At 40.1% G+C, this 27697-nt stretch overlaps 2 protein-coding genes across 17 annotated transcripts in view; one reads left to right on the top strand and one right to left on the bottom strand.

Moving 5' to 3' along the window:
- fndc1 (fibronectin type III domain containing 1) overlaps window positions 1-1716 on the bottom strand; it is a 36880-nt gene extending 35164 nt beyond the window's left edge. The window contains exon 1 of one of the 2 annotated variants that reach the window (XM_056405606.1): window positions 1235-1716. In XM_056405606.1, coding sequence (XP_056261581.1) covers window positions 1235-1307 — 73 coding nt within the window. In that variant the 5' untranslated portion in view covers window positions 1308-1716. The remainder of the gene's footprint in view (window positions 1-1234) is intronic. The other variant, XM_056405607.1, reaches the window with a different exon arrangement.
- Window positions 1717-5280: 3564 nt separating this feature from the next.
- The window catches only part of otofa (otoferlin a), a 72055-nt gene continuing 49638 nt past the window's right edge, over window positions 5281-27697 (top strand). For all 15 annotated transcript variants that reach the window (XM_056405615.1, XM_056405622.1, XM_056405621.1 and 12 more), the window contains exons 1-3: window positions 5281-5617; window positions 12673-12731; window positions 24588-24676. In XM_056405615.1, coding sequence (XP_056261590.1) covers window positions 5536-5617; window positions 12673-12731; window positions 24588-24676 — 230 coding nt within the window. In that variant the 5' untranslated portion in view covers window positions 5281-5535. The remainder of the gene's footprint in view (window positions 5618-12672; window positions 12732-24587; window positions 24677-27697) is intronic.

Below are 27697 nucleotides of genomic sequence, written 5' to 3'. Positions count from 1 at the left end.
GCTTACAGTTGAAAAGGAGGCATATAGAAACTAACAGATCAACTGACACAATAAGAGGACTGAGCAAAAAAAAAAGGAAGACTGGCCTTTAAACTCTGCCAAAAGGGTTAACTTTCTCCCCTCCAAAACTCCTCAAGCTTTATGGCACTTTTGTTATTTTGGATATTTTTACTGTCTGGAGAACGGGGGCTTCTTTCACTGAAAATTGATTTCACAAACAGTACTTAAACTTTAAAAACATATGTGCTACTGTGGTTTGCACAGTCGCTGCTTGTCAAAAAAAATGCTATGTGTATTTGATTTATCACTGTCCTGACGTGCAGTTTTTTTTCCTTTTTGGGATAAATTCCTGTCTGTCCCTGCACCATCAAAACCCTGAAGCAGGTTGCATTTTCTAGTGGGTAGAAAGAATTTCGATTAATTCTTTGACCCATTTGACCCATTCCTGACTGCTGGCTGATCTGACATTCAAAGCATGCAGCAAAGTAACACTGCCCAGAGGAAGTGCAACAGACAGAAAACTTGAGCCCCCCTCCATGTCTATTCTCCCATGAAACTGAATTTTCAGAGGCAGGTCATTTATCACCACCATCAGCCAGATTAGTCACCAGTTTGGCATGAAACAGCTTTTAATCTTACACCATGACTTTTGTTACAGCCCAATATTTATCACCATCTTCTAATTGCTGATCACAGCTACTCTAGGATGTGTCTACTGTATGAGGTAAGGACTTGTTCCATGACTGCTGCTAAGAGCCCAGCATCAGAGTTTCCCCCCATAAAGTAACAACAGTGAAAATACTGCCCATGCTCATATTTTCTGTAATTACTCAACTCTGTCACATCTGCAAACCATGAATCAAACTGTGCACCCTAAATTAAATATTCTAATGCACTCTACATAGGTGCAATTACTTTATTTCGTTCTTGTAATAATACACATCTGCAGAAACTAGTTATTAGAGAACTTTTTAAATATGACGTGCACGGAGATGGATATGCACGCGCGCACAGAGACACTCTGGTGTTTTCTTTAAATTACAATATCTAGTTTCTGAGTTAAAAAAAAGAAGTTACATTTTAATGCATTATAAATGCACAGTCTCAGTGTCTCATCAATCAAACTGGATCCAGAGGAGAAGGCAACAGCGCCCCAGCAATTATTCAACTGATTAACACATTAGTGCAAAACCGTGCACCTGCTCAGGAAAAATGTAAAAAATAACTCCTTTACCTGTCCATCCGCATCCTGGTGCGCAAAACGTAACGAATAGCGCCAAGAGCGTCCTGCTTGCGGCTAAAGCCATAGTGAATGTGGCGCGCTACTGCAGCGGAGCGACGCACCAGCTGGATGCAGAGGGCTGGGACACACCAGCCCTCCCCTCCCCTCTTCCGATGGGACAACTGGCTTCACCGTAAACTTGCAGCTTCTTTGCGTAAAAAGAAAAATTTTTTTGGAAAAACAAAAAAAAAAACTCAACAGCAACCAGCTAGCAATATCCACAAACCTGTCCGGTTGATTCTTATCTGAGAAAGTGATTACTTTGCAGATATTAATATGTGGTTGAATTGGGTTAAAAAAAAAACAGCTTTTAAACTGCGAATCAAAGTAGTGTTTGTATAAGTGAAGGCTTAGAGGTTGTCATAATTTTACCTTGTTTAAACACTATTTGCATTCCTTAACAACAGCCTACCTCTAAGATCTTTAAATGTGCTTGCAGTGTTCCTCTTTGATTTTCAATTTATGAAATCGGAAAGAAAAAAACTGACAAAATGTCTCCCTCTTCAGGGAGCGACATTGACTTCATCCTAAACGCCTGGTAGCAGGTGGAGTCTGAGAAGAAAAACCGTGCCAGTGGCTGAGTAATTCGGATCTGAGGTTATGAAAACCCTGTCCTTGATTGATCTTCCTTTTTTTCTTTACAAGTGTGTGATTTTATAGCAATTTGTGTATATCTGAATGTTATTTTTTAATGCCAGGTATCTGCCTCTGTAAAACCCTTTGTATGAGTAGTTCAGACCCACCTGTCCTGTTCTGTCCTGTTCCAGTCTTAGTCTTGCAGACCTGATCCACTTTACATTTCCATGACACCATCACTGCACCAGGTGTGAAAGAACAGACCTGTGAGCCAAGACTCCAACAAATGATCTAATCTGTGGAGACAAAGTTCACAATTACATCCATTTTCCAAATAAGTCACTTAACCACTAGATGGAGCAACAAGCCATATTTTTAAATATAGGATAGCAGCACAATAAACCAAGCCATTCTTTCACTACAATGAACAATATGCTTGTTGAATATTGAGTAGTGAGTTGAATATTTAAGTAAAATGCCTATTGTGTGGTTACATAATGGAGTTAAGATGGTTGCGTAATAGTATCTGCCTAATATGGTGCATCAATCTGTATATTAATTGTATGTTTTTGCCTTATTTTGTGCTCCTATAAGGCTGTGAACAATTCACACTGTGTAAATAATACATGATACATTCTGCCATATGTATATAAGTAACAGCACATGGTTTTGTACCCATCACATTTGTTAAGTTTCAAAATACTGTAGAAATTTAAATTGAACATGGTTGCTTCCTCTTTATTGTGGTTCCTTTTCCCTTGGAGACTATCACACACTGGGAATTTTCTTCAGTACAACTTTGCAGCAAATTTTTTTCCCCCTTTTTTCCAGATGGGAGCTCTTCAGATCCTCTGGGTTTTGCCTTGAAACCTCTTGACCTTTCTATTATAACAGCAAACCTCCCATAAGACCAGCAGCGACGTGACAGATGGGCAATTACTGAGAGTCTTCATAGCTCAGAGGTTAATCTAGGAGTAATATTCTCATTCCAACGAGAAGAACTGTAGCATATATAGATCTGCGAATGTACTGTATATGAATATGGTAAGTAATGGGCTTACCATATTGATTAATTATATATATCTGTGTCTGCATAGGCTCCAGAAGTAATGACTTCTGTATTTGCTTGTCTGCAGGTGGTTTTACTACAGACCAACATCTCCCTCTGTTGGCTCGGCCCTTTATCTGCACTGAAGAAAGATTTCAGTCATCACTTGTTCATCTGGAAGAAAGAAAAAACAGATATGGGAAATTATGGCTTAAATATAGGAATTGAAATTATCATACTGAAGTGACTGAAGAATCGCCGATAATTTCTGTAACGTTGTCTGCTCTTTGTGGAATTATCATATGTATCAGCCAAATTTGCCACAAAATCAATACATGTGTTACTGGCCATTTTCATGGCCCCCCAGGGGACAATGATTTAACTGAAGTGTGTTTTTTATATGATCCCTGCTCTTAAAACCTCAACTCCATAAACTCATTACTGGTGCTGATTGAGTCTCCAGCAGCCACTCTCTCTCTCTCTCTCTCTCAAGCACACATATACCACACACGCACACACACACACACACACACACACACAAACACTACTGCAGCATCTTCAGAGAGTGCATGAGTCAGCAAAAAGCGTAACACATTTTTAAACTAAAAAAAAAAAAAACCCCCCAAAAAATAAAAATCTTGTCAAAGCAGATAGTTGTCTCTTTCACTCTCTCCCTGCAAACCTGCAAATGTGCATAGACAATGTCACTCATTCACACACACACACACACACACACACACACACACACACACAGGGAGAGCGAGGGGAAAAGAGAGGGTTGTATTGCTCCTGAGATAACACCTACGCCAGCTCAGTATATACAGTACAAGGTGTCCTGTCTTGTTATACACATGCTTGAGGTCATTTAAGTCAGACCCTGCTTTAATTCCAAAGAGTGAAGAGACAAGATGCTTGTCATGAAATAGGACACCTCATCTGTTATACTATACGAAGTTAGGCTGACTGTCCAGCTGAGTTTATATGAATGGTTTTAAAGCAGCAGTGTGATCCAGTTCTATCAGTCTTACTTACTCATTCCTGTACACTAAAGGCATTGCATTATGCTGTTAGGCTATTTATATCTTTTTGTCTGTTGGGGCTACTCCTTTGGGTATCTGCAGCTCTCATATACAGAGATGATGAATTAGTGAACCCACTCTTGTCAACCATTGTCTTTGCAGTGTTCCCCAATGTTCTAGGAGAGCTGAGGGAAAGAAAAAAAAACAATTAAATTTAACTGCCTTAGATTTTTTTTTAAATAGCCCAGTCCAGTAAACAGAAACACCAAGCTTCAAAGGAAGTTTATTAATTCAGGGCTTCTGTGTAGATTTTTCTACAAAATGTAACCCACTGAGATTAACTACACACTACACACACACACACACTACTGTGACACAGTTGTGGAAACGTCCGTGTTAAAGCGTCAGACTATGCTACGTTGCCAGAAAATATATATATTTTTTGTGTGGAAGCTATGCTTAGGGGATGATCTGACTCTTTTCTGACAGTCAGTGTCCATATCTTAGCATGCTCACACTCTAACTGAGTGTGTCACTGCTGAAACGTTGAGGACCAGAAACATCACAGAGCCGCCGCCATCAATGGAAATATAACATCTGGTGAATCAATTATTCTTCATTTTTTCTCTTGTAGAAAAAAAGGAGGTGACAGGCACCTGGACACTGTTTCAAAAACCCCTGGCACAGCTGCTACCTGCTGGTTTATCCTTGGAACATGAATGCATGAATTACAGTGCAGCCAGCAGGTAAAGGGTACTGGGGTTCCTGTTGTTTGTTACTAAAGATAAAAGGAGGGCCAATGCTCTGCACTAGACAGGGACCAACTTGGCCAAGATGATTTCATCTGACCCCTGACCTCGGTCATCATCACCCAAAACCAGAAGGGTAAAAGGAGTTGCCTGGCAACTGTGTTTTACACAGCATCTGGCCTAAAAATGATAAAATCTATACAACACATTTAATTAGTCTTCATAGTAATATTAAATGATACTTAAAATGGGACATGACAAAGAATTAAACGGTCAGTTACCATTTAAAATCTGCATTTAGAAGCCTATTGTATTAAAAAATGTAAATCTGTGTTGGTAGGGAAGATGGAAATCATCCTTTGCACTTTTTTGGAATAGTCTTAATGAATATGAATATATTACGGTAAGGCATACTTATTGTAGTGCCTGCCTATTTAGAAGATTTTTAACTGGGAAAAAAGGAGGCAGTGAATTTCCTTCAAATCCCAGGGTTGGTTTGATCTTTCAAAATTAGAGCATCCACCATCCCCTCGCTGTAGCTGAAACCCCCCGCCCCTGCTGCACAATGAGCAGAGTAAAAACCAAAGTGCCAGCTCAGAGATGCGCGATAGACCCAGCAGAGCCACGGAGCACAGAGCGGGAGGAAAATGTTCACTGCAGCCTGCCATTAATTCGCTCATTTTGTTGCTGTTTGGTGACAAAGTGTAAAGTATTTTCCATGCTGCCCGTATGGAAAACCATTTTTGGGTCCAGCGAATCCAGACGCAAGGAGAGGCTCACCTAAAGACCGTTGAACACAGATTGCTCGGTTCAAGTTTCATCTGTGTGGAGTAGAAAATACTCCCCTGTCAGCGTGGACCAATGATGGCTCTAATGGTTCACCTGAAGACGGTCGCTCATCTTCGGGGAAAAGGTGACCGGATCGCCAAAGTTACATTCAGAGGTAGGACATCTTTATCTGCTGGATTTCTGTAGATGTCTTGAAACCGAAGCACGCTGCGGGGTTTGCCCGGGTTTGATTTGTGTCAGACAGGATGATGGGAGATAAGTCAGCCGTCCTGCTTGCGTAAAAAGTTGGGGGAACCCCTCTTGGATCAGCGCTGCGCTCTTATGTACCAATGCGCCTTTATTTTATCCAAAGAAGCAAACTGGACAAAGGATTCGTGCTTTTCCCGCACTAACAAACATATTTATGATAGAACTGATAAAATAAATGCATTAATCTCTCCTTAAAATGATAGGATACACAAAAATCCCTAAGACTGCATAGGACTTTCATGTACAAAAATACACACTCACACACAAACAAGTGTAACTCCTTGGGAATACAGTGACATTACAGTGATTTCTTCATGTTTGATGTTTAAGAGGACACTCCCAGTGTTCACAGAAACTCTAAGCCTTTGTAAGAATATTATTTGAATATTATTGGCTATTTATTGTAACCACACAAGAGAAAAAAGAGGAGGTATAACTGTGTGCATATCTGGGAATACCATGACATCACAGTGATTTCTCATTACTGTCTTCACTTGATGTTTCCTCTCATTGTTTAATGGTTTACTTTCTACTCATAAAGCAAGAAGGGCAAGAGGCCAATTGGTTACTATAGACTAAGCATTGATGACATTGATTGCTGAAGAGGGTGTTGAGGGCGGGGGCTTGGGTGTCTTCTTTGTCATACCATCGGGGTAATTGCCAGTCCACTAGTTCAGACAGGGTCATTACCACAGCCCCTGTCCTGCTCTTTACAGGAAACAGGAATCACTGTGGTGGTGGGGTGGTGGGGGGGCAGTTGAAAAGAGTTCTGTGCATTCATTCATTGACATCCTATGTTTCTTTGTGAGAGTGTCTGTGACAGAGAGAGACAGAGAGAGATAGAGAGAGAGAGAGAGAGAAAGAGGAGATAGAGAGGGCGAGTGAGGCACAGAGGTGTGTGCGAGTACGTTTCAGCACCTCGGACAGCGATCAGTCCACTCGATGACAGATGACATGTGTTCAGTCCCAGCTGATCTCTGATTAGACTCCTGTTTTCAGTGTCAGGGTTTTGTAGGACCACCATCCCCTTCCCCCCTTTCTCACTCTCTCCTCTGGTCTGTGTGTGTGTGCATCTGGGTGTGCACTGAGTAAGGGATGCATTTCAGTGTTGTGCTCTGTGCTGCAATGAGCTCACCAGGGTTTTGATATTACATGAAGTGTGTCATCCATGTCACAGATTTGATCGTCTCCTCTTCCTGACCGGTGGCCCAACTGTGGTCAGCACAGTTGCAGCAATTCATCTGTTTATCATTTCAAATAGCCTAAGTAACGGTATGGGTGCATGTGATCCTTTCAACCCAAATTTCTGCCCTGCAGTATCTGATTCAGTCAGTGCTATTTCAAAACCTGCTAACTTCAAGACACAAGTGACGTTCACTGGTGTTTACTTATATGACATTATATGAGGGTGCACATCAGATCTTTTTCTAGTTACAGGACAGATGACAGCTTACAACCATAAAAAACAACATTTGCAAACAGTGGTTACCATAAACAGTTTGTCAATTTCTTTAAGATGCAGTACACACTTACCAGTTAAACTGATGTTAGACTGTAATATGTAACCCATCAGACTATGTGACCTGAATGCAAATGTATGATGCACTGTCACTGTAAAGGTTTATTTTTAATTTAAAATCATACTTCACATGACATATCATCAACTTTTGAATTAATATGGCGAACTTGTTAGCAAACAGCTGCTAATTTACACATTCGGCAAGTATGGAGCAACATTATCATTCATTTGAAGTAAGCCCGTCCAATATTTACTATTCTTTAGCTCTGTTTTTAGTCTCTACGAACTCCTGAGGAAAATATTTGTCTTTATATCTGATAAATGCTTCACTATATTCACCAGCTGGTTTATATCTGCGTCTGCTGGTGCTGGGCTAGCCTCAGAGATAGCTAACCATCCACCTCTCTTCTCGCTACAAAATTTACCTGTTTGTATTTGAAAACCCTGAAACGAGGCGTCCGGTTAAAAACACACTGATGTCCAGGCGGTATATTTCTTTAAATCATTTTAAAATAGTCTGTCCGATGCATGATAAAAAAGACTTTGTATACCTGTTTCCCAAGTTCTTCCCGGTGACTTCCTGGTGTTACACCTTATTCTGTGACCCATCAGATTCTGTGACCTTAATGGGAATTCCAGCCATATTGTCACTTTATTTATTTATTTTTTTGATTGATGGTTTGTTTTCTCTTGTTTTACTTAATTTACATACAACTTACATTCTTTAAAACATACTTAATTTCAATAGCTAGGTATTTACAAAACTGTTTTGTATTTAGCGTGGGTCATAATTTGTGTAACACCGGCCGGCCGCCATCTTTATTATGATTCTGAATCACCGGCGTAAGTTTGGAAATGGGCGGAAAACCGTTTAGAGGTCGAAGTATCCTATTATCCAGGTGGTTAGAAGAGCCACTGGAGACTGTAGGAATACCTGCAGAACAACGGTAAGTGTTTTTAAACGAACTCCCTGGTTTAACATTGCCGGTTAATTAACAGAAACTTTCTATTAAAGCTCAATAAAGCCGAGGAGAGTTGCAGAGTCAGGTGATATTTCCCTGTAGGTTCATCAGTATGAGCAATCACTTTCACGCTATCACGTTGTTTTCACAGTCATTTCATATGACAAATATAAAGAATATAGTATAAAGCATTTATACATCTCATACACATTAACATTTTTACATATTCACAAATCTCAGTACACTTGCAAATCTAAATACACATTTGCAAATATCCTTTACGCATTAAATCAGACTACGCTTACAGATTCTTGTTCACATTCACATTGATTGAGATACAGTTTGACAACTCTCCGCATTTGAAAATCATATTGAAACAATAATACAATACCCCCCATGATATTAACTATAGGTATAAGTTTGTATCTGTCACTGACATAAAATATTGTGTGTGACAACATGTTGGGCTCTCTTATTAGATATCAAGCAGATTCTCCATTTTTAAAGTTACTTAATGTTCTTCATTTACATGGAATCATTTAATCTGACTGTGGTATGTAGATAAGACTCTCATAACATTTACCTCAACCCTCTCCCCACAAGTTCTTACAAGGCTTCATAAATACCTCTCCACAGATCACTGAATAGCTTTGTTTTATTGTGTTCTTCAGACATTGTCCTTTCCAAATAACGATTCATCGCCTTTCCATGGCTAGTATGTACGGGCTCGATATTTCACATTAGCCTGACTCCAGCCTTTGATATTTAAGATGTATTTCAAATATCTGAAATCATTATGAAAGGGCTTCTTTATTTATAGGAGATTGTAAGTAACCCAGAGGTTGAAGACATGAGATTGAATTTAAAAAAAAAATGAAATCACTTGATCTGAGTGGTCAGATGTAAAGTAAGTATTATACATTTTGATATTTATGGATCATTAGATAACAGAGAGCAGAGAGTCACAGGAAAGGTGGGCGAGAGAGAGATTTGAGTAGGGATCAAACCTATCGTATACTGCTTCACCATGACACCCACTTTATTAGTTTCATTTAAAAAAATTCTGAACATGTATAACTTTCCATTTAAGTGGTTAGAGAAGACTAATGTCTTCAATTACATCTATGAGCAATCACTTTGCCCCAGTGGTAAGTTTATTCTTTTTTACTCCCCTGTCCATCTTCATCTGTTTCTTATACTTCATTGTATTTAAAATATGCAATTTATTGAGGACAGCGTAATCTTTATTTTTATTACTGCCTGATTCCAAAATTGATGCATATTGTGTGGCAGTTCCTCTTTTTACAATAGGGCATCAGTCTCGCATCCCCAGTCTCTTCCACTGCCACTGCTGTGGACCTTTGAGTCATACTTTTCCCTACAGGCTGTCAGTAGAGCTTCCTGAGTGCTTTTGGCTCAAAAAACTTCCTGTCTGTAGAGGAAGGGGTCTGCCAGGAAGCCCCATCCCCTCCCCAGAGCACGTCAAACCATAAACGACCCCTTGAGAGACTGCTGGGAGATGTTGTGTATGCTCCACATGTCTTGTCTGACAGAAAAAGAGACCTAATGGTGTCTAACAATGCACATAATCCTGAATCAAACGTCCAGTATTTTGAGAAAAAACCTTATCTGATATATCTGAATAAAGCAAATCATCTTCAAAGGCAATGCGTCAAAACTTATTTGATTTCATGACATGTCTTTGATGAATCCTCGCTGTTATCTGCAGCTCGCTCTCGCTCTTGATGCTTATACGCAGGGCCTCTGCACTGTAGCCCGCAGGGTCACAAGCACAGTTTAAAGTGACACGCTGTACGTCAGAATTAATTGAGAAATTATGGAATTATTTCCACTTTGGTGACACAGTGTCACAGTCACTTTTTAAGATATTCAATTGCAGCTTGCCAGATTAACTATTCCTCTCCCTGTCCAACTCTTTTTACCACTTATATCAGCACTCTTCCTAAACAACAGACATTTGATATCCACACTGCCACATGGACAGCTTGTTTGTCACTTTTTAAACTGTGAATCTTTCCTATTTCTTTGACTGAAATGGAGCTCTGTGCATTCTACTGTATCGTGCAAACACACAATTCATTTTCCTCCCTGAAGCGCTCTTTTCTATGTGCTCTCTGCTGGAACAGACATTTACTGTGGGTTTAGTTTAAATTGAGGCACCTATTTGGGATGTAAACCATTTATTGTTCGGCTCAGGAAATTACATAATATGAAATCACAGTATGGAACGACAAAGATGAGATGCTAAGATGCTGAGAGATGGGAACGGAGAATCCAATTGCACCCCTGAACGTTAGGGCAGACTTGCATAATATTATCCACTTTTCTGGTCATTACATTTTTCAGTTTTATCCCTCCTAGCTCCAGGTAAAGCTGGAGAAAAGCGGAGGAGCAGCTCTGTGCCCTTTTCATTCCTTTAGTTTGAGTTTTTCATTCGTTCTCAGTCCTTTTCAGTCACTCCTTTCATCTCAGTCGGTCTGCTCGAAATAAAAAAAAAAATGTACTCGCTGTTCCTTTTCTTCCCTCCACCACAGGATGGTTCTCTCTCTTCACTCTGCTCTCTATCACTTTATTTCCACCAAGGCCAAAAGCCAACCTGATTAGCACAATGTTGTTTTAGTTTGGTGTAGGAGCACCTTACGTAAGCTTCGCATGATCTACTTTCCCAAACCCACGTCTCTAGTTAGATGAAAATGCCGGTATGACAGCAATGCCTGTGTTTTGAATAATGTAGGAGGAATATTGTCTCTCTCCCTCTCTGACATTTAAGTGGTGTTTATTTTCTGAAAATATATTTTAAAGGTTGTGGGTTTTATGAGGTTGCAGCGAGTGGAGCAGAGTGCGACAGAGATTATGAACTGGAACCAAAATGGGCTCCTTATATTGGTAAAATTATACTCATGAGTAATGTATGTTAGGTTTTGCTTTTGCATGTTTGTGTGTCTTTTTCTTTCTAAACTCAAAGGCTGTGTTCTCTGTGAATGAGTGATAAGATTCTTGCAGCCCTTATAATGATACTAATGATATGCCAGGTAGAATCTGTTTATTCCCATTCAAAGTTATTATTACAGCCAAACTGACAGGAGCTGTAATTAACTTTGTAGGTCTCTGTGCATGTGTGTGTTTGTGTGTGTGTGTGTGTGTATATATTTAAATTTGCGTCAGTACACATCAGCTGTCCACCTGCAACCAAACAGACATCAACACCCACACAAAGCGTGAAATGCACAAAGCAAACTACCTCAACAAAGCAGGATGCGCACAGCGATCCGGCACCATTCATGAGCATCACAAAGCAGCCAGGTGAACAAAGGCTAGTGTGCACATGAGTGAGTGAGGTTACTGTACAGCGAGCAGCTCTCTGCTCTGTGTATAACCTTCAACATACACTGCACCAACACATTTCACAGACTTTTAAGAAGACCATGTGGAATCTGTACATTCTTTACTCTGTAACACTGGCAAAAATCACATTTCTTTAATGTTTCTTTGATTCTGCTGAAGTATTTTTTTTTTAATCTCCCTGTTTCTCTTCTGTCGCATAGTGAGTCACATTGTAGACGGTTAATTGTCTGCATTTCTTTTCTGTCTCCCGTGGCTCCAACCAGCCTATCGCGCCATGCTTATAAGTCATTCATTTATCTTTCCACTGGTCATTAGGGTGACAAATGTAAACTGATTGAAGACAGTAATAGAGAATTGATACATTCATGTATTAAACCTGTAGTTGACAGTGGTGGAAACAGTGTTCAGATCCTTTACTCAAGTAGAAAGTACAAATAATGCAATGTAAAAATACTCCATTACAGGTCCTTCATTCACAAGCCTACTTTTAACTATGTTTTTTGTTTCTTAATCATTAAACAGAGAAGATAATTCATCAACAAAACATGAGTGTACATTGTTCATGCAGCTGGCCAATAAGGCGTAGGAGACAAGACGAGTAAAGAACAGAAATATAATTCAGATCTGATCTTATTGTGAAAAGTAGCTAAAACAGTATAAAATGGAAATAATAATAATATAAGTAAAGTACCTTAAAATTGTACATAAGTTGTATTTGAGTAAATGTACTTAGGTCCTTTCTGCAACTGGGACTATATAAATGCCTTGTGCTGTGTGTCCACACAGTCAAGCTGAAATGACAACAATCACAGTGTCAATATTGGCCCATGAGTGGCACGGCGGAAAAGTGGCTAGCACTGTTGCTTCACAGCAGGAAGGTGCTGGGCTTGAACTGTTCGGCCAACCAATGTCTTTCTGTTTGGAGTTTGCATGTTCTCCCATTGCCTTTCTCCTACAATCCCAAGACGTGCAGATTAGGTTCATTGTTGACTCTTAATTGAGCCTGAATGGTTGTTTGTCTCTCTGTCAGCCCTGTGATAGACTGGTGACCTGGCTGTACCCCAATGTTAGAACGAATTGTTTCTAACCACTAGTTTCCTCCTTACCTTTCAGGTCTGTCCTTCTACAGCCATGTGGCAGAGAACTGTGAGGAGGCGGCCCACTTTAATGAGGTCAGAATCTCCATTTCCTCTCTCAAACACTAACCCACCTGGATAATGACCAATCAGCAATTATCTCTTAACTTGATAGAAACCACAACCTTCTCCAACCGTCTCTACTGCAGATAACAAAACGCTGATTTCACAAGCTGCGGGATTTGTTAATGAACTGAGGTGGAAAGTTAGTAATTACAAGACAGAATTTCTATTTTTATTATTATTTTGAATCCACAGCATGTGTGCACTCAGATTGAAGTGATTGCATAATGAAACTTACAGAAAATGTATGTTATTTCAGACATGAGAGCACAGTAAGATTTCACATCTCCATTCACATCAACTGCCTTGAGAAAATGGGATGGAGACACCCTGGGATAACATAAGAAACCTTATTGTAAAGCGGCAGTGCTAACAACTGAGCCATCCAAGGATCATGTCTTATCTCCTCATTACTGTTAAAAGTTTTTTGGGGGGCATTTTTTCCTTTATTGTGATAGCTGTAGTGAGAGAGAGAGACAGGAAAGTTGAGGAGAGAGGATGACATGAAGCAAAGGGTCCAGACCGCACTCGAACCTGGTGAAGGCTTCGCCTTAATGGTATTCTTTCTACCAGGCGCCTGATCCAAAAACTGGTAGCTGGTTCTCACTTGTAAATGGCTAATGTCCTGCCGAGTGTCTCCTAATGCTCCTCTGCTTTTCGATGATGTGCTATCAGGGTCTGAGAGGCAGAGGTAGCGACCTCCAACCATGCATGACACTGAACACTTGCTCTGTTGTAATTAAACTAGACAGTCCACTCTCCACTGCTGGAGTTAGAAAGAGCTGCTCCCTTAAATAGCTTTTCTGCGCTAGAACTCTTTTAAACTTGGAAAAAAGTTTATTGGATATGAACTTTTTACCATTCCAATTTAAGTCCAGTACATTACATTATCCTGAACAACAGCACAGAGCTGAGTAGCCTTTTAAAATCCAAACGGATTGCAGTCGAGCCCTTGTGGTACTGGTTGGTCAGTCTCTTTTCACTGTGGCTGCTGTGAGATTCTGGGAAATCTTCGTAATAGGATTCCCATAGGCTCCTGTCACACTGAGAAAAACCAGCATTATGATGGATTCAAATGCATAGAGTCATATAAGGGAGCAGAGGGTGGAAATGAGAAAGAGACGAGGGCTGAGGGATCAAGACAGAAGTGTTGGAAGTAATCCTTCAGAACAGAAGCAAAAGAGACACAACAGAGGTAGGGGATGAAGTCAGGGAATGTAATAAGAAAAACAAAAGAGAAAGCGCCTCAAACACCTCCCCACCTTCCCAGGGGAGGCTTGACTAAAGTTTTTTTTTCTTTTTTGTTCTTTGCTCTCTTGCTTTTAAGGAGAAAGCACATTTTTCCTTTGATCGACTCACAAGCAGGGAGCTGCTTCCTTTGCTGATAACCACGGCTTTTGTTTTCAGTGTAATCAGGAAAATGGCTAAATGACTGTACTCTTTTGGCCAGTTGCATCGTCTCACACGCACACACACACACACACACACACACACACACACAACACACACACACACACACACACACACAAAGTCCCTGCAGAAATATTGCTTTTTTTTTGTAGTGTCACTGGTGAAATATAAGACAGAAAAGTAGACAAAAGGGAGAAATGTGTCAGAAATGTTTACACTAGTGTATTTTATTATTCCTGAGGCCTCGCTATATTAACTGGTATACAACTGAGTGTCTGGCGCTGATATGTGATCTCTTGTGACAGCCTCACCCGATGCTCCTGTAGCGCTTGGGAGGTCGTTAGCGTCACTCAGCATCAATAACATGTCCAGGCTTCCCTTGGGACAAATTGTGCTTCCAGTAGTCCCTGAGACTGTGTGTATAATGTGTGTGGGTGTATTGCATTCTGCTGGTGCCCAAGTGTACATGCACTGTTTGCCTAGCCGCCCATCCACTGCCCCAAACATTGGAGCAATTCCTCTTCACACCCTCTTCATCTGACGTCTTCATCCTCTGCACTGGAACACTTGCATGGTTCAGTAAGCTCAGTCCAGCCCCTGGAATTGAGGGCCATTAGCATAGAGTTGTGTGTCTTGTTGCTTTATGCATGGATTAGCAGGACGCCTTTGAAATAGTGTGCGGATAGACTGGATGGGGAATCTGTATTCATTATTCATTCTGTGGTGGGACTTGGCTTTTAGCTGCAGTACACCAGGGCTTCCCTCTCACTAGTTAGACATAACTGGAGCAAAGAATAGAAAGCCCTGCAAGCACTGGATGTGGCCACTGGGTTCACTGAGTATGGGCCTGTGGATATATTGTAGCTACTGTGCATGTGTTTGTGTCCGTGTCAAAATGTGTGTTTAAGATGGAGAGAGAGAGAGAGTGTGGTAAGGTTTAGATTTTGAATGTGTGTTTGTTTGGTTTACACACAAGATGTTAAGAGATTTGAACTGCCGACAAAGCAAAGGGAATTATTATTCAAACATAATGAGTGCAAGAATATTCCTTCTCCAGCTGCTGCAGCACTACAGGGTAGTAAGTGCACAGTCTGACTTCTTTTTTTAATGCGAGTCTTGCTATTACGCAACACCAGATGACTTTTTTTGTTGTGTACATACTGCTGCTGCCTCAAGTGGTGGCAGCGTTATGTTTCATGAATGATTGTTGATCCCAAAAAATTTGCAGAGAACAAAAGAAAATCCATTGTCAGTGAACATTTCACTGATCCGTTCAGTATCTGCATTTTTGCTCTTGTAGCTTCTCCACTGAAAACCTCACCAGCCTCATCCGGATTCTGACTTCGAGGGCATGTTGTGGCTGACCTAAAGAGAGTAGGAAGAGACCACAGTGAGATCACTTCCTCAGAACTTCCCTCGGTAATCAGGTTTGGGAAGTTAGCAGGCTCGAGTAAGGCGTATCTGTTATTTGAGAGCATATCACTAACAGGGTGAGGTTTTTTAAACTAATATACATCATACCCTGTAGCAGGATTCATATCCTGCACTCCACCGGAGAGTAAAAGACTCTCAAAACACAAACTGATGCATCAAGGTGATCCACTTCTCCAGGTCATATTTCAGCTGCTGCTTTATTGATCACTTGACCACCGATAAGTAGAAGAGGAGTAGCAGTGGCCTATGGGCTTGAAACTAGCTGGAATATTTTTAGTGCTCAAAACTTCACCAGTTTTCAAGATTCAGGGCTGCTCCAGGGAGGTGCTTTCCCATCTCTGAGTGCACTGAATAAATGATGATCTAACCAGAATATTTTCTTTGCCGGCTTAGAGTTGGAGGGAAGCTGAAAGCAGATTTTGAATTTAGAGCGACAAAACAGCTGAATTTTAACAAGTATGCTGATGTGCACAGGCACACAGGTGCACACACAGACAGATGACAAAAACATTATTTCTGTAGGGAATGGTGTATTTTCTTCATTATTGTGAGCCCTTTGTAAAATATATATATATATATATATATATATATATATATATATATATATAAATAAACACCCATTTCTCTTTGGCGGTGTCTGTGTGTACCCATGTGCATCAGCTTGTAACTCCTCTGCTTTAAGGAGTCTCTCTCAGGAGTGACAAGGTGCCTCAATAAACACTGACGCCAAAATCAAGGAGACAAAGTAAAGTAATCCACGGAAAAGTCACGTAACTAAAATATTATCTGGTAAGAACAAAATATGTACAAAAACAGAAACAGCACTAAGTCCAGTTGTTTTCTTTAGCTACAGTTTCGGCATCGGAGCAGTTTCACTTCACGGCCACTGTACATTTGAATGGCTTTCTGTCTCAAAGCATCCGACTTAGAAACCAACTGGAATGAAGCCAAATAGATTTCCTTGTTTGTATTGTGGAAAAAAGTGGTCCCAATAGATGAGACCAGTGAACGTTTTTATTTGTAACTGCGTGGTTCTAGTGAGCAGCAGGTGAGACATGTTTAGCTGAAAGCCTTTTGGTGGCACTGACCTGCATCACTATGCTATAAACAGTTTGGGGCTTTGTGTCGGGGCAACTCTGCTCGAATACAATCAATTGACAGATTTTTTTGTCCTCCACAAATACATGATTTCTAATTAATAGATACAATGAATACACTCCCAGCTGATGTTTTGCCACTTGTAACACTACACATTTGGGCGTACCGGCACCAGAGCAACAGAAGTTTGAGCTTCTGTTGCTGGAAAGTAAAAGAAACAATCCATCTCAGCAGAAAAGTTTTTAATCGAGGGGTGAGCACTATCTCCCAGAACGACACCGTCTATTTTCAAGGACAAGAGGCAGCTTACTTGACAAGTGTGCAGTTCATTATCTCTGCACCATCTGGTCCTCCACAGCAGAAACTGGGGAGATAATTGCAGTTATATTAGATGAGCTTGAAACAAAATGAGATTTCATTGAATTAAGTGGATAAAGATTCTCATACCTGTCCAGACTGCCAGTCAATTTCAAGAGCGGAGGAGGAGTGTTTGATTCCCTCTCTGCTATTATGTTTTTGAGTGATTAAATTTAATGTAATAGTAGTATTCTGGAATAATAAATGTTCATAGCATTAATGCGACAACAATTAATAACACAAGAAACATGACCAACAAAAACTATCAAAGCATGGTTTGTGGCTGCCACAATCATTTACATTGTGAGTGTATGAAATATTCTTACTCAATTAATGTCAGTATGTCCACGCCCGCGGCATTTCATTTGACACGTCCTATAAATTAGACTGAGATGAATGGAGAAACATTGGAGCATGCAGAGAAAGTGACATACGAGAAACAGAGCGGGATGGAAATGGAAACAGGGATGGACAGCCCAATTGCAAAAAGTAAATTGAGACTGGGTTGGGAGTGGTGTTGGTGGTAGGTGGGGGGTATGTAGGCAACAATGTCAGTGAATTGGACAAGATCGAGTTTCTTATCAGAGGTGCTGTTTCCTCCAGGCTGTCACACACATTTACACGTCGTGTGTGTGTAAGCACTCGACAAAGTAAGACAATATTTGATCTGATGATAACAATAAATGAACAATCAGTGGGATCATCAAAGTGCTTACAATTCATCCTGAGGGGAATGTGAATGTCTACCAAATTTCATGACAATCCCTTCTATAGTTGTTGAGCAATTAGGACTCATTAGGACTCTCCCTCTGGAGACCAGAAATGACTGTACAATATTTTAGGCCGATCCAGTCAAAAATTGTTGCTATAAATCAGCGTGGAGCCAAATTGTGAATCAAATGACACTGAGAGGTTTTGCTTTTTTTTCCCAACTCATTACTTTTTGGATTAACATAAATGACTGAGTACTCTATAGGAATGCATAATACAGACTATACACTATGTCCTGTGCAAGAGTGCTGCATATGCTCACTCAGTATCAGTGTAAATGCAAAAGTTTAGACACAGACAGAATGCAGACAGTTTTTTTTATTAGAGATTTTCTCAGAATTTACTCCTTAAGCGTCAGACATGAAGATAAATGTCACCAAAATGAGAATTTGAAGCGTTTCAAACTGACAGGATTGTCGTATAGTTAAAACCACATTCACAGAAAGGAATGAAGGAGAATGTGACTGAAAGAAACAGAATAATGAAAGGTAATGTCAGCTTACTGTATGTGGGCGAGTGAAGTTCCAGCATTTAATAATTTACTGTTGCAGAGGTGGACTCGCTTGTATTGTACACGACGGCAAATTCAGAATCTTGTCTGACTATCCTAAATGATATACGGTATCGCATATGGAGCTGAGTGGTAAACCCTGCTGTAATGATAGGGTTGCTTATACTGCTTCTTTATGCAGTCTACTCTTATTTCCTTTATCCTTTCAGAATATATCTAAAGCTGCAGAATCCAAGTGTAGAGCGCTGCATGATCATAAGATCACAACAAGCCTGAAAACACAGCAGAGAAGACTACAGGCTGCACAGAAAATGCTCTTACTGTAAATATAACACGTTGCTCCCAACCTTTGTTGTGAGTGAGTGTGAAAGAGGGAACATATTGTTCATAATTAATCATAGAGGTGTTTTCATCCTCTGTGTCCATGGCAACAGTTATAAGATATCAAAGGATTGGGGGGGGGGGGGACTGCCTGGTCACTCATCTGCTTGCCACAATACTCCAGCGTGGGTTCACAGCAGTTATAGCTGCTCTTCAGTTGAACATTTAGCCCCTCTGATTGGCCACTGTGGCCTCAAGGCTTCCGGGTAGCGAGATCATACCTGTCACTTTTAATGAGCGCCCCTTACTCCACCAATTAGGGTGTGTTTCATCTGGTACAGAGGGGGGATCTGGGAATAGTAATGTGTGTTCTTCAGACAGGCTATATAGAGATGAGGATTTAAAATAAGACCAGCGGTATTTTTATATATATATATATATATATATATATATATATATATATATATATATATATATACTGTATATCAGTGCAGTGGTTATTGCCTTTCCAATTTCTATCGCACATTTCTTTATGCCCAGAATTTTGTGATACATATTCATAAACAGAGTATGACTGAATGTTGGTGTGGGCGCATTGCAGCAGGTTTACATCAGTCAGTGTTTGAGGCACAGTGACTACTTGACAGCTTCAAGTCCGAGCTGTGCAGAGCTTGGCGCTGTACAAAACAGAAGAAGAACACAGTGTAACCTCATATTGATGATTGTTTGTGTTTCTTCTCATTTTGTTGCATTGCAAGGCCCTGCACAGCCCTACAGGAGTTTTCATAAACTGCTGCTGATTAGACTTCAGACTAAGGTCATGTGGAGCTATACTGTAGATAACATGATGTCACCAAACTCACAGTTGTGTGAGTGATTTTCACAGCAGGCATTTTGACTTGTCACAGTTTGAAAAGCACAGGCGTAACATTAACAATGACTCTACTACGTGTCCCAGTGAACCATGACAGTGTGACAGTGAACCAGCATGCACAACAACAGGGCCCTTAAACTGAGGCAGTTTAATGGAGTTCAACCTTCATCAATTTTATTATTTATCACACCTGTATTTGTCAAAGCGTCCTCTGTGAAAAAGTCCTGTGATAAAGGTCTAATATTTCCCACCCTAAAGGCTCAACAAAGCTAGCAGGATATTGAGGGGAATGTCAGTCAACCACAGTCTGTACACACACATACCCACATATAAATTACTTCTAATAAGCCAAAAGAAGTGCAAACACCTATGTGGGTGTAGACATTGCAGACATTTGTGAAAAGTGACGTTATTTTTGTTTGGCTTGTGGACTACACATTTTTTTTCAAAATGGGGGGATACAGTTTGAAAGATGTGGTGACTTTGGTGAGTGATGCTGTTGAGTTTCATTATGGGAAGTGTAGGATCCAGTGTTTTTGGAACTGGACCCATACTAGGAACCAAAAGTTAGATCTCTTGGCTATTCCTTTGACAACTCTTCTGTTGTCCCTTACCTTTATGGAAGTGCAATACTAAATAGCCGGACTGCTCCTTTAAATTGTGAAAAAGTAGCAATATTTACACAAAGTGTGCCTGTATGAATTTACTTGTGTTGTTACACCATTTGAGAGCTGATGATTAGAAAAACATTCTCCATTTGCTACCTCAGAAATATTGTTTTGTACTTTACTTTCATATGAATAACTTGCCATTCCTGCATTAAGGCATTTATGAGTAGGTTTTTTTTATTGGTCCATGAAAAGTCAGTTTGGTAAAAGTTATTGGGAGACTCTAATATTAACTTTGTCACATTTGTGTCATTAAGATATAACATGGACAATCATCTGTTGTCTAAAGGTCATATCATATTCTAAAAAAATGGGTCACCATCTCTGGGATCTTTTACCCACTGGCAGTTCAGTTAATCTTAACTCTGTGACCTGATTATTATCATTTGTCAAAGGCAGCCTTATAACCTCTTGGGACATGTATTTGTCTGTCCACGAGGGTCACCTGACGGGTAATATAGTGATCTCATAAATGTTTTATTGGGGTAACCATGACAACGCTGAATTAAACATAATGAATGCCGATAAATTGCATCCAGTGCCTGCATCCATTCAGTACGCTGATGTAGCATGGCAGTGTGCTTCTGAACATACATTTGAACTTCATGCTGCTCAGAGACGGCAGATTTGGTTAAATCACGGTCATCAAATCATGTTATTTATTCATGTCTGTAGTACCTGTGAAATAAATAAACAGAGCTGAGTAAAAGAAATCTGGAGTGAGTGTGCAGGCGGAATATCTGAATAAAAATGATAAGACTCTCCTTTTGAATAACAGAAGAGCATGAGCTTTTGCAGACCTATTTTTTCCAGAAAATAATTGTATTGGAGAACTGCTTATCTTGACAAATGTGAATATTTTGCAGCTTAATGTTGCATAACCCTGTCTGAAATTGCTTTCCTCTGAGAAAAATGGCACCTTTTTGAAACTGCAGTGGTCAATATTGTATTGTATTGTCTGACGTTTCTAACCGCATAGCCAAATGCCATTCGATCGCTTACTGTGCTGCTGCTCTGTTGAAAACTTTGAAACACATTAAAATTTCCACTTTCTCACCTTAATGGATTCCCCACTCTCATTTTACTTGTCTGCGCTGTGCGGGTATTTAAACAACGGTAAGTACTTTTGTCTGTGACCGTGACTGTAAAAGCATTATGCAACGTAAACAGCTTACTCCTTCATGTTGTGGATTCTTGAATGTGTGTTACTCTAGAGATTAGTAGCCTTGGACATTATAGCAGAGAATGAAGACGAGCAAAGCACTGAGACACATGTGATGGAGTTAACATGGCTGCAAGCGGAAGCTTAGAGTTGGTAAATCTGTGTTTGTGTGAGTAGAAAAGAGAAAATAAAGGGGGAATGTGTTACCTGTGCCAACACACTGCACATGTGTTTGCAGACACGGATTAAAATTAACGGTTTCCTTACTCTGGGGAAATTAATGTGGTTGCCCAGTGTCCCTGGTGGCAGATAAACAAAACATAATCACGCTTGCAGTTGTGTGTCTGTATCATTTGAGCTACCACTACCACTGGTATTTGTATATTAGCCCTCGTTTCCTCCATTAGCTGGGAGTGCTGTCATCCGTGCAACATTAACACCACGCTGGGGCCTCTTCCTTTCTCCACTCTCGGCTGCTCAAAACACACTGGAGGAGATTTAGTTGTAAATGAGATGTGGTACAGCTGTATTAGGCATAATCTCAGCTGAACGACCATCACTCTGAGGGTGTAGGCACTCTGAGTGTTGTGTGAATAATAGCTAAGAAGGAGGTAGCACTACTGGTCATGCCTGGATGAAGTCGGGGAAGGAACAACCACAGACTGCAGGGCCTCGGGGCAGAGAGAACAGACTGAAGCTTTAATGCAACACACAAACTCTTGTGTGCATGGATCTTTTGAAGGCAGGTCTAGCAGTAGCAGGTTGGAACCCCAGGATTCGATAATGGGACAGTCCTGATGGATCGTTTGCCTGACAGCCTGCGGTGTTTTCCTGAATGAGAGGCCAATATCAGCAGGGGGTGAATGAGTTTTAAATCACCTATGCAACCTTTATCCCCTTGCCCTCATACGGCCTCTGTTCCTGTGGTACTGTAGTACAGAGGAGAAGGCTCTGAGGTGATTTACTGAATGTGAATCAGCACATGAATCCATCACGTTTCCAACCTTTACAATGAATGTTTTTGTTTCTGCACTTAATTTTTCAACCCCGTCATAGTTAATTCAACACAAGAGAGCTGAATAATACATCACATATTGGTGTCAGATTTTACTAACGTGCCTGTTAATGAGACTTGTGAATAGGAACTGCTTAGGTGCTTTTATCACATCTATCATAACGTACTTTTCCCATAGATATTAACTACTGGATGTTTCAGAATTTTATACGTCTAGTATCCATCTTAATTATACTGATTCATGTTGAATGAATAATTTGGTCTGCCAAGGCAAAGCCAGCAGGAACAAACCCAAAGGGAGTTCTGGATATATTTCCTTGCTAGTTTGAGCTTTAAAGAGAGTTTTAAGATGGTAAAGAGGTTTGTCCAAGCTTGTTTTCATTTTCTTACTGCATAATAAATGCTACAATTGGAATCAATTAAGTTTTCTCTATAAATAATTATACTAACTACAAACAGGCAATGACAAGTCAGGCAACAAACCAGGAGGGAAACAATGCAACATAAATCAAGATCGGATCAGATCAGATAACATCAGCCAATGCCAACTAATGCCAACATGTAATATGATGTCACATTTTTATATTTGTTAATTAGATCTTAATTTATTTTTTAAATTAAACAATGTGGTACACATTTTCCACTGTTCCACAAATTCACCCCTTAAATACAAATATTTTTTCATGACTCCTGACCCTTTCTTTTATTAACATGCATATGCTTTTTTGGCCACATCATTTTTTTCAGATTTAAAATCGTCCATACCGTAAATATCTACTGGTTTTACAATTAATTTAGTTTAAGATGACTCTTGAGCCTTTGTTGGGCTTTACAGGCACCAGATTATGTCACAAATGATTTATTCCTAAAGGAGCCCTTTTACACCTTCAAATCATCCAGTTGCTGCGTTTCATTCTTTATGAAGTCCCCTTTCTAATTGTTTTTAACATCAGTGAGTTAAACGATCAAACTCATCTACCTATTTGACAGTGCTGCTGACAGACTAGCCGTCTGGTAATAGACCCTCAGGGTTCATATATTCGTGACAGCCCTGTCACAAGAGATGCAGTATGTGCTGAAAAGTGTTTTGATCAGCCTGACAAAGCCAATTAGTAAAGACATCACTGAGGAGATATGTGTTGAAAATGGTTTAGCATAAATAAAAAGAATAATAATAAAGCTTTACTGTTTTTTTCCCTTTTCCTGTCAATGCTACATGAAACAAGCCACCTGAAATCTCTTCAAACTGTTTTTTCAGAGCTAATAAAAGTCAAAATGCCAAAGGAGGGTCATTGCTCAGACCTGTTTCCACACTTCTCACAACCTGAGCTCTTTTCTCAAGGATATCCAAGACATTTTCAAGAATTCATTACCATAACATCTTGCTTGGCTGCTGCTTTTTGTTGTTTAACCTTATAGGAAATAAGCTTATAAATATTTTTAGTCAAAGATATACAACCTGGAGATGTTTATGGTAATAAATAAAACATTATAATGCTTTTTTTCCCTCCAGAGCAGCACCTCTGTCTCTGGTATGGATTCTTTTAAGTTCGAGGTCACTTCATAGAAGCGGATATATGCCGACACAAGGCCTTGAATCTGGCTCTAGACTCTGATCGACGTGAAGGAATAGACTTACATTTGGAGGAATGCCCTTATTAGCTTTCTAGCAGATAGTTAGAGAGTTAGGGTCGATATCAGTTCAATGGACAGACTGGTTCAGTACATGATATTGCTGCAGGAGGTGTGAGAAATGTGCTGGTAACTCCAAAGCTTCACTTCATGGACCGACTTCTCTGGTGGTCATTGTTGCTAACGTTTCAATTATTACATTTTTCAAGGAAAGATAACAAAACCCACCTACCAACACCTGTAAAGCTCACCAATAACACCATGTAAAAACAATGCATTGCAATTCTATGTGGGGGGGGGGGGGTCCTCGTCTGCAACTGTTTTGTGCCGGTAGCGGTAGCTTCATATTTACCAAATAAATAGGAGAGTGGTTTCGAATCTTCACATCTAACAGTATTGTGAATCAAACATATATTATTGTGAATTTGGGGTTTTAGACTGTTGGTTGAACAAAACAAACAAGTTCAAGACAACTCACTGGAATGTGGAAAAAAAAATGGCAGCCATTTTCACACAATCTGTGTAACAGTTAGTTGCAGCTTTACTATGTTCTTAAGCATTTTTTTTTTTTTCCAGACATTTCGATGGCCCATTGCCAGCAGGCTGGATGGCAACGAGATGCTGGAGATCCAAGTGTACAATTACAGCAAGGTCTTCTCCAACAGGTAAGGCGCACTGCTGCTCCCAGCTTGTCCTTAAACCACACTGACCACACCAAACAGTGTTAGAGAGCGAGCTGTTTGTGGTTTCAGTTCCTTTCCGGCCTTCCTGTCACAACCTGTGACCAATTCAGACTGACACACGGCGTGTGTTTCTCAGCTAAAGCAGAATTGGCTCTGTATCCCCTGAGAGCATCCTCTAAATTGACTCAATTGTGTGTGTAACAGACTGCAAACCACAGAGCTGGCCATGAATGAGTATCACATCAGGAGGATGGTGGAGGTAATGAAACAGCATTAGATCCTCAGTAATGGGCACATTTGTCACTTCACACACTCCAAATAATCAGATCATGAAAAACACCCAGGGTGTTGCAGTGGATAAGGCAACTGGGATCTTGTGTTGAGCACATCTTATGCCTCAGTTTATTTGCAATGTGTGTGAGTGTCTGATGTTACTGTGTTTGACATGATCCTGGCTTGTCGAATTTATTGATTAGGATGTACACAATTCAGACACTTTTATTAACAGTTCATAGCTTGTATGTTTTTTACTGACAAACCCCAAGCTGACGAGGGTGTATTCCAGTTCTGAGTAATTTACAGTTCTTAGATTAATGTGCTCTTCAGCACTGCATTGGCAGTGAAACCTACTTCAAGGATCCTGCACTGCTATCTAATTACTTCTAAGACATCACTTGTGTGCCAGCTATGTATGGAAACTGGCTAATTAGGAAATTTTTCTTCCTTTCTCTTCCTCCACCTCCTCCTCCTCCGCTTCTTTTCCTTGTTTTTCTAAATCTCTGTTTCCCTTGAAGTGTATCCTGCAATGTAGCTCCTCTGGATGATGCATCCAGATCTGAAAAGACATAGGCGGGTTGTGGCAGGAAGCCTGTCCATCTCCTGTGTCCGCAACAAATCCAATCAGATCATTGATGTGTCCACACTAAAGACAAATTACATCGCCCACACAGTCATTAGAACTTGCTTTGTCTATGTGCGTAGGTGGTAATGTGTGTGTGTGTGTGTGTGTGTGTACCACTGTCTTTATAGTTTATCTGTGTGACCTTATCATGTCTGCCACATGTGAATGCAGTTGTTGTGTGTTAATGTGTGCACTGTAGTTGGTGGCATATTTCTCAACCACTTACATAGACAACAGAGTTAAAAGCAGGTGGCAGGTTTGCGGACAGATGTTGTATCAGATTTACATCAAGGCAGCTCTTAACTGTCATTGGGATTTTCCTGTTGCTATTGCGTGGAAACGGAAACAGCATGAGAATTTCACAGCCACACATGACAGTTGATGGAGAGTTATAGAGTTTAAGACGTGACCAGAGAGATATGTAGAACTCAGTTTGCAGTCCGACTACACTGAATTGGTATTTCTCTCCATTTTTCAATCTGCCGTTGTGTTCCCTGACTTTTCTTGTAACACTATCATGAGGTTGACATTTTTTGTTTTTTTGGTGAAATATCTTAAAAACCAAAGGATGGATTGTCATGGAATGTGGCGCAGATATTCATGATGTCCATAAGATGCATCATAATAACTCTGGCAGTTTCCAGTCTTTTTATCCAGCACCGCCAACAGGTCAAAGTTTTCACTTATCCAGTGGAATATCTCCAAATATAACAGATGGATCAGCTGAGAATATTGCACAACTGTGGTTTCCTGAGGAGGAATTTAACAGTTGCATCAAACTCCAGGTTTGTTGCCATTTTCAGGGCAATTTTTTCTCTCACTATTTTTCTTGCTGTGGCACAGGAAGACGATGCCCCCATTCCTAATGTAGCCTACAAATCTCTGAATGGCCTGGTTGTTTTTCCAACCATGGTAAAACGCATCAATAAGCGAACAGCTGGCACTCTAGCCAATAAGAACATGCATAAAATATCACTTTTCCATTTGGGAATTTTAGAAAGAATAAACAAACAAAACAAAAAAAACGTTGTAAGACTTTTTCATCCAGACAATGCTTCACACCACCTCAACTGTAGATGCTTTCACATAATATAATATACACTCTGCCTAATGTATGCACACACACAAGTACTCTTGCATGCGAAGACACTTAAACACACATAAACACAACCCGACACACATTTAAGTGGGTAAATAATTCAAGGTGAGTCACAGCTTGTGTTGTTCTCACACCTGCTCCATATGTCTTTGGGCTGCATAATTACCAGGGTAACTGATCTGCTCTATCACTGTAGGCACCAAAACACTGTGAGGCCAGTGTGTCACACCCTGCGACCACAAGTGCAATCACATTACCACAACACAAAGGAGGAAGCAGTGTTGCATGATGGTCTCCATGCTGCAGTGGCATATAGACGATGTTTTATTATCTGTTTACCCTTGTGGCTCAGAGATATGCTTTTATATTCTGCACTCAGTGGGGTACACTGAGTTACTGAGCTAGGGGGAGAAGAGGTGGTTATATGATTGTATGATTGTATATTCAAGGTCCATGGAGGAATATCAGGCGGTCCTTGAAATTAGAATCGGAATTGTTAATATATTGTTTTATGCATGTTTTTATTCATCAGCACCAAGCTTGCTATTTCTGTGTCCCAATGCAGGCGATGAATCCTCTGAGGTCCACATTTTTAGCCTAAATACACCATAACTTGTTGACCAGGCCATAATGAAATGTTATGACATAAGACATCTAGCCTATACTATTAGTTTTGGCCTCTGTGAGACCAGACAGACATTTTGCAGAGGTTGCAGGCTTTCACATCCTTTTTTATTAAATCAAAAATCAATTTTCATTTAAGAATGAATCTTCTAATCGAATCATAATCTTGAAAATCAAATGTTGGGGTAGCTTTCAGATAAAACTATGTTCTGAAAAGTCATCTAATTCCACAGATTCAGTCTGACTTAAAAAAAACACAGCCTCTATATATACTCTATTATTTCCACAGTTTACCATACAATTATCAATGCAATAATCACTGCAAGTTTTCAAAGTATTAAAATCCTGTCTTGTACTATATAAGTACTATAAATGGCTG

Source organism: Seriola aureovittata, chromosome 19 (assembly GCF_021018895.1).
Source record: "Seriola aureovittata isolate HTS-2021-v1 ecotype China chromosome 19, ASM2101889v1, whole genome shotgun sequence".
In the NCBI taxonomy this organism is placed as follows: domain Eukaryota; kingdom Metazoa; phylum Chordata; class Actinopteri; order Carangiformes; family Carangidae; genus Seriola; species Seriola aureovittata.
Note: the sequence above shows the minus strand (reverse complement) of the source record. Positions and strands in the feature narration are given on the sequence as shown.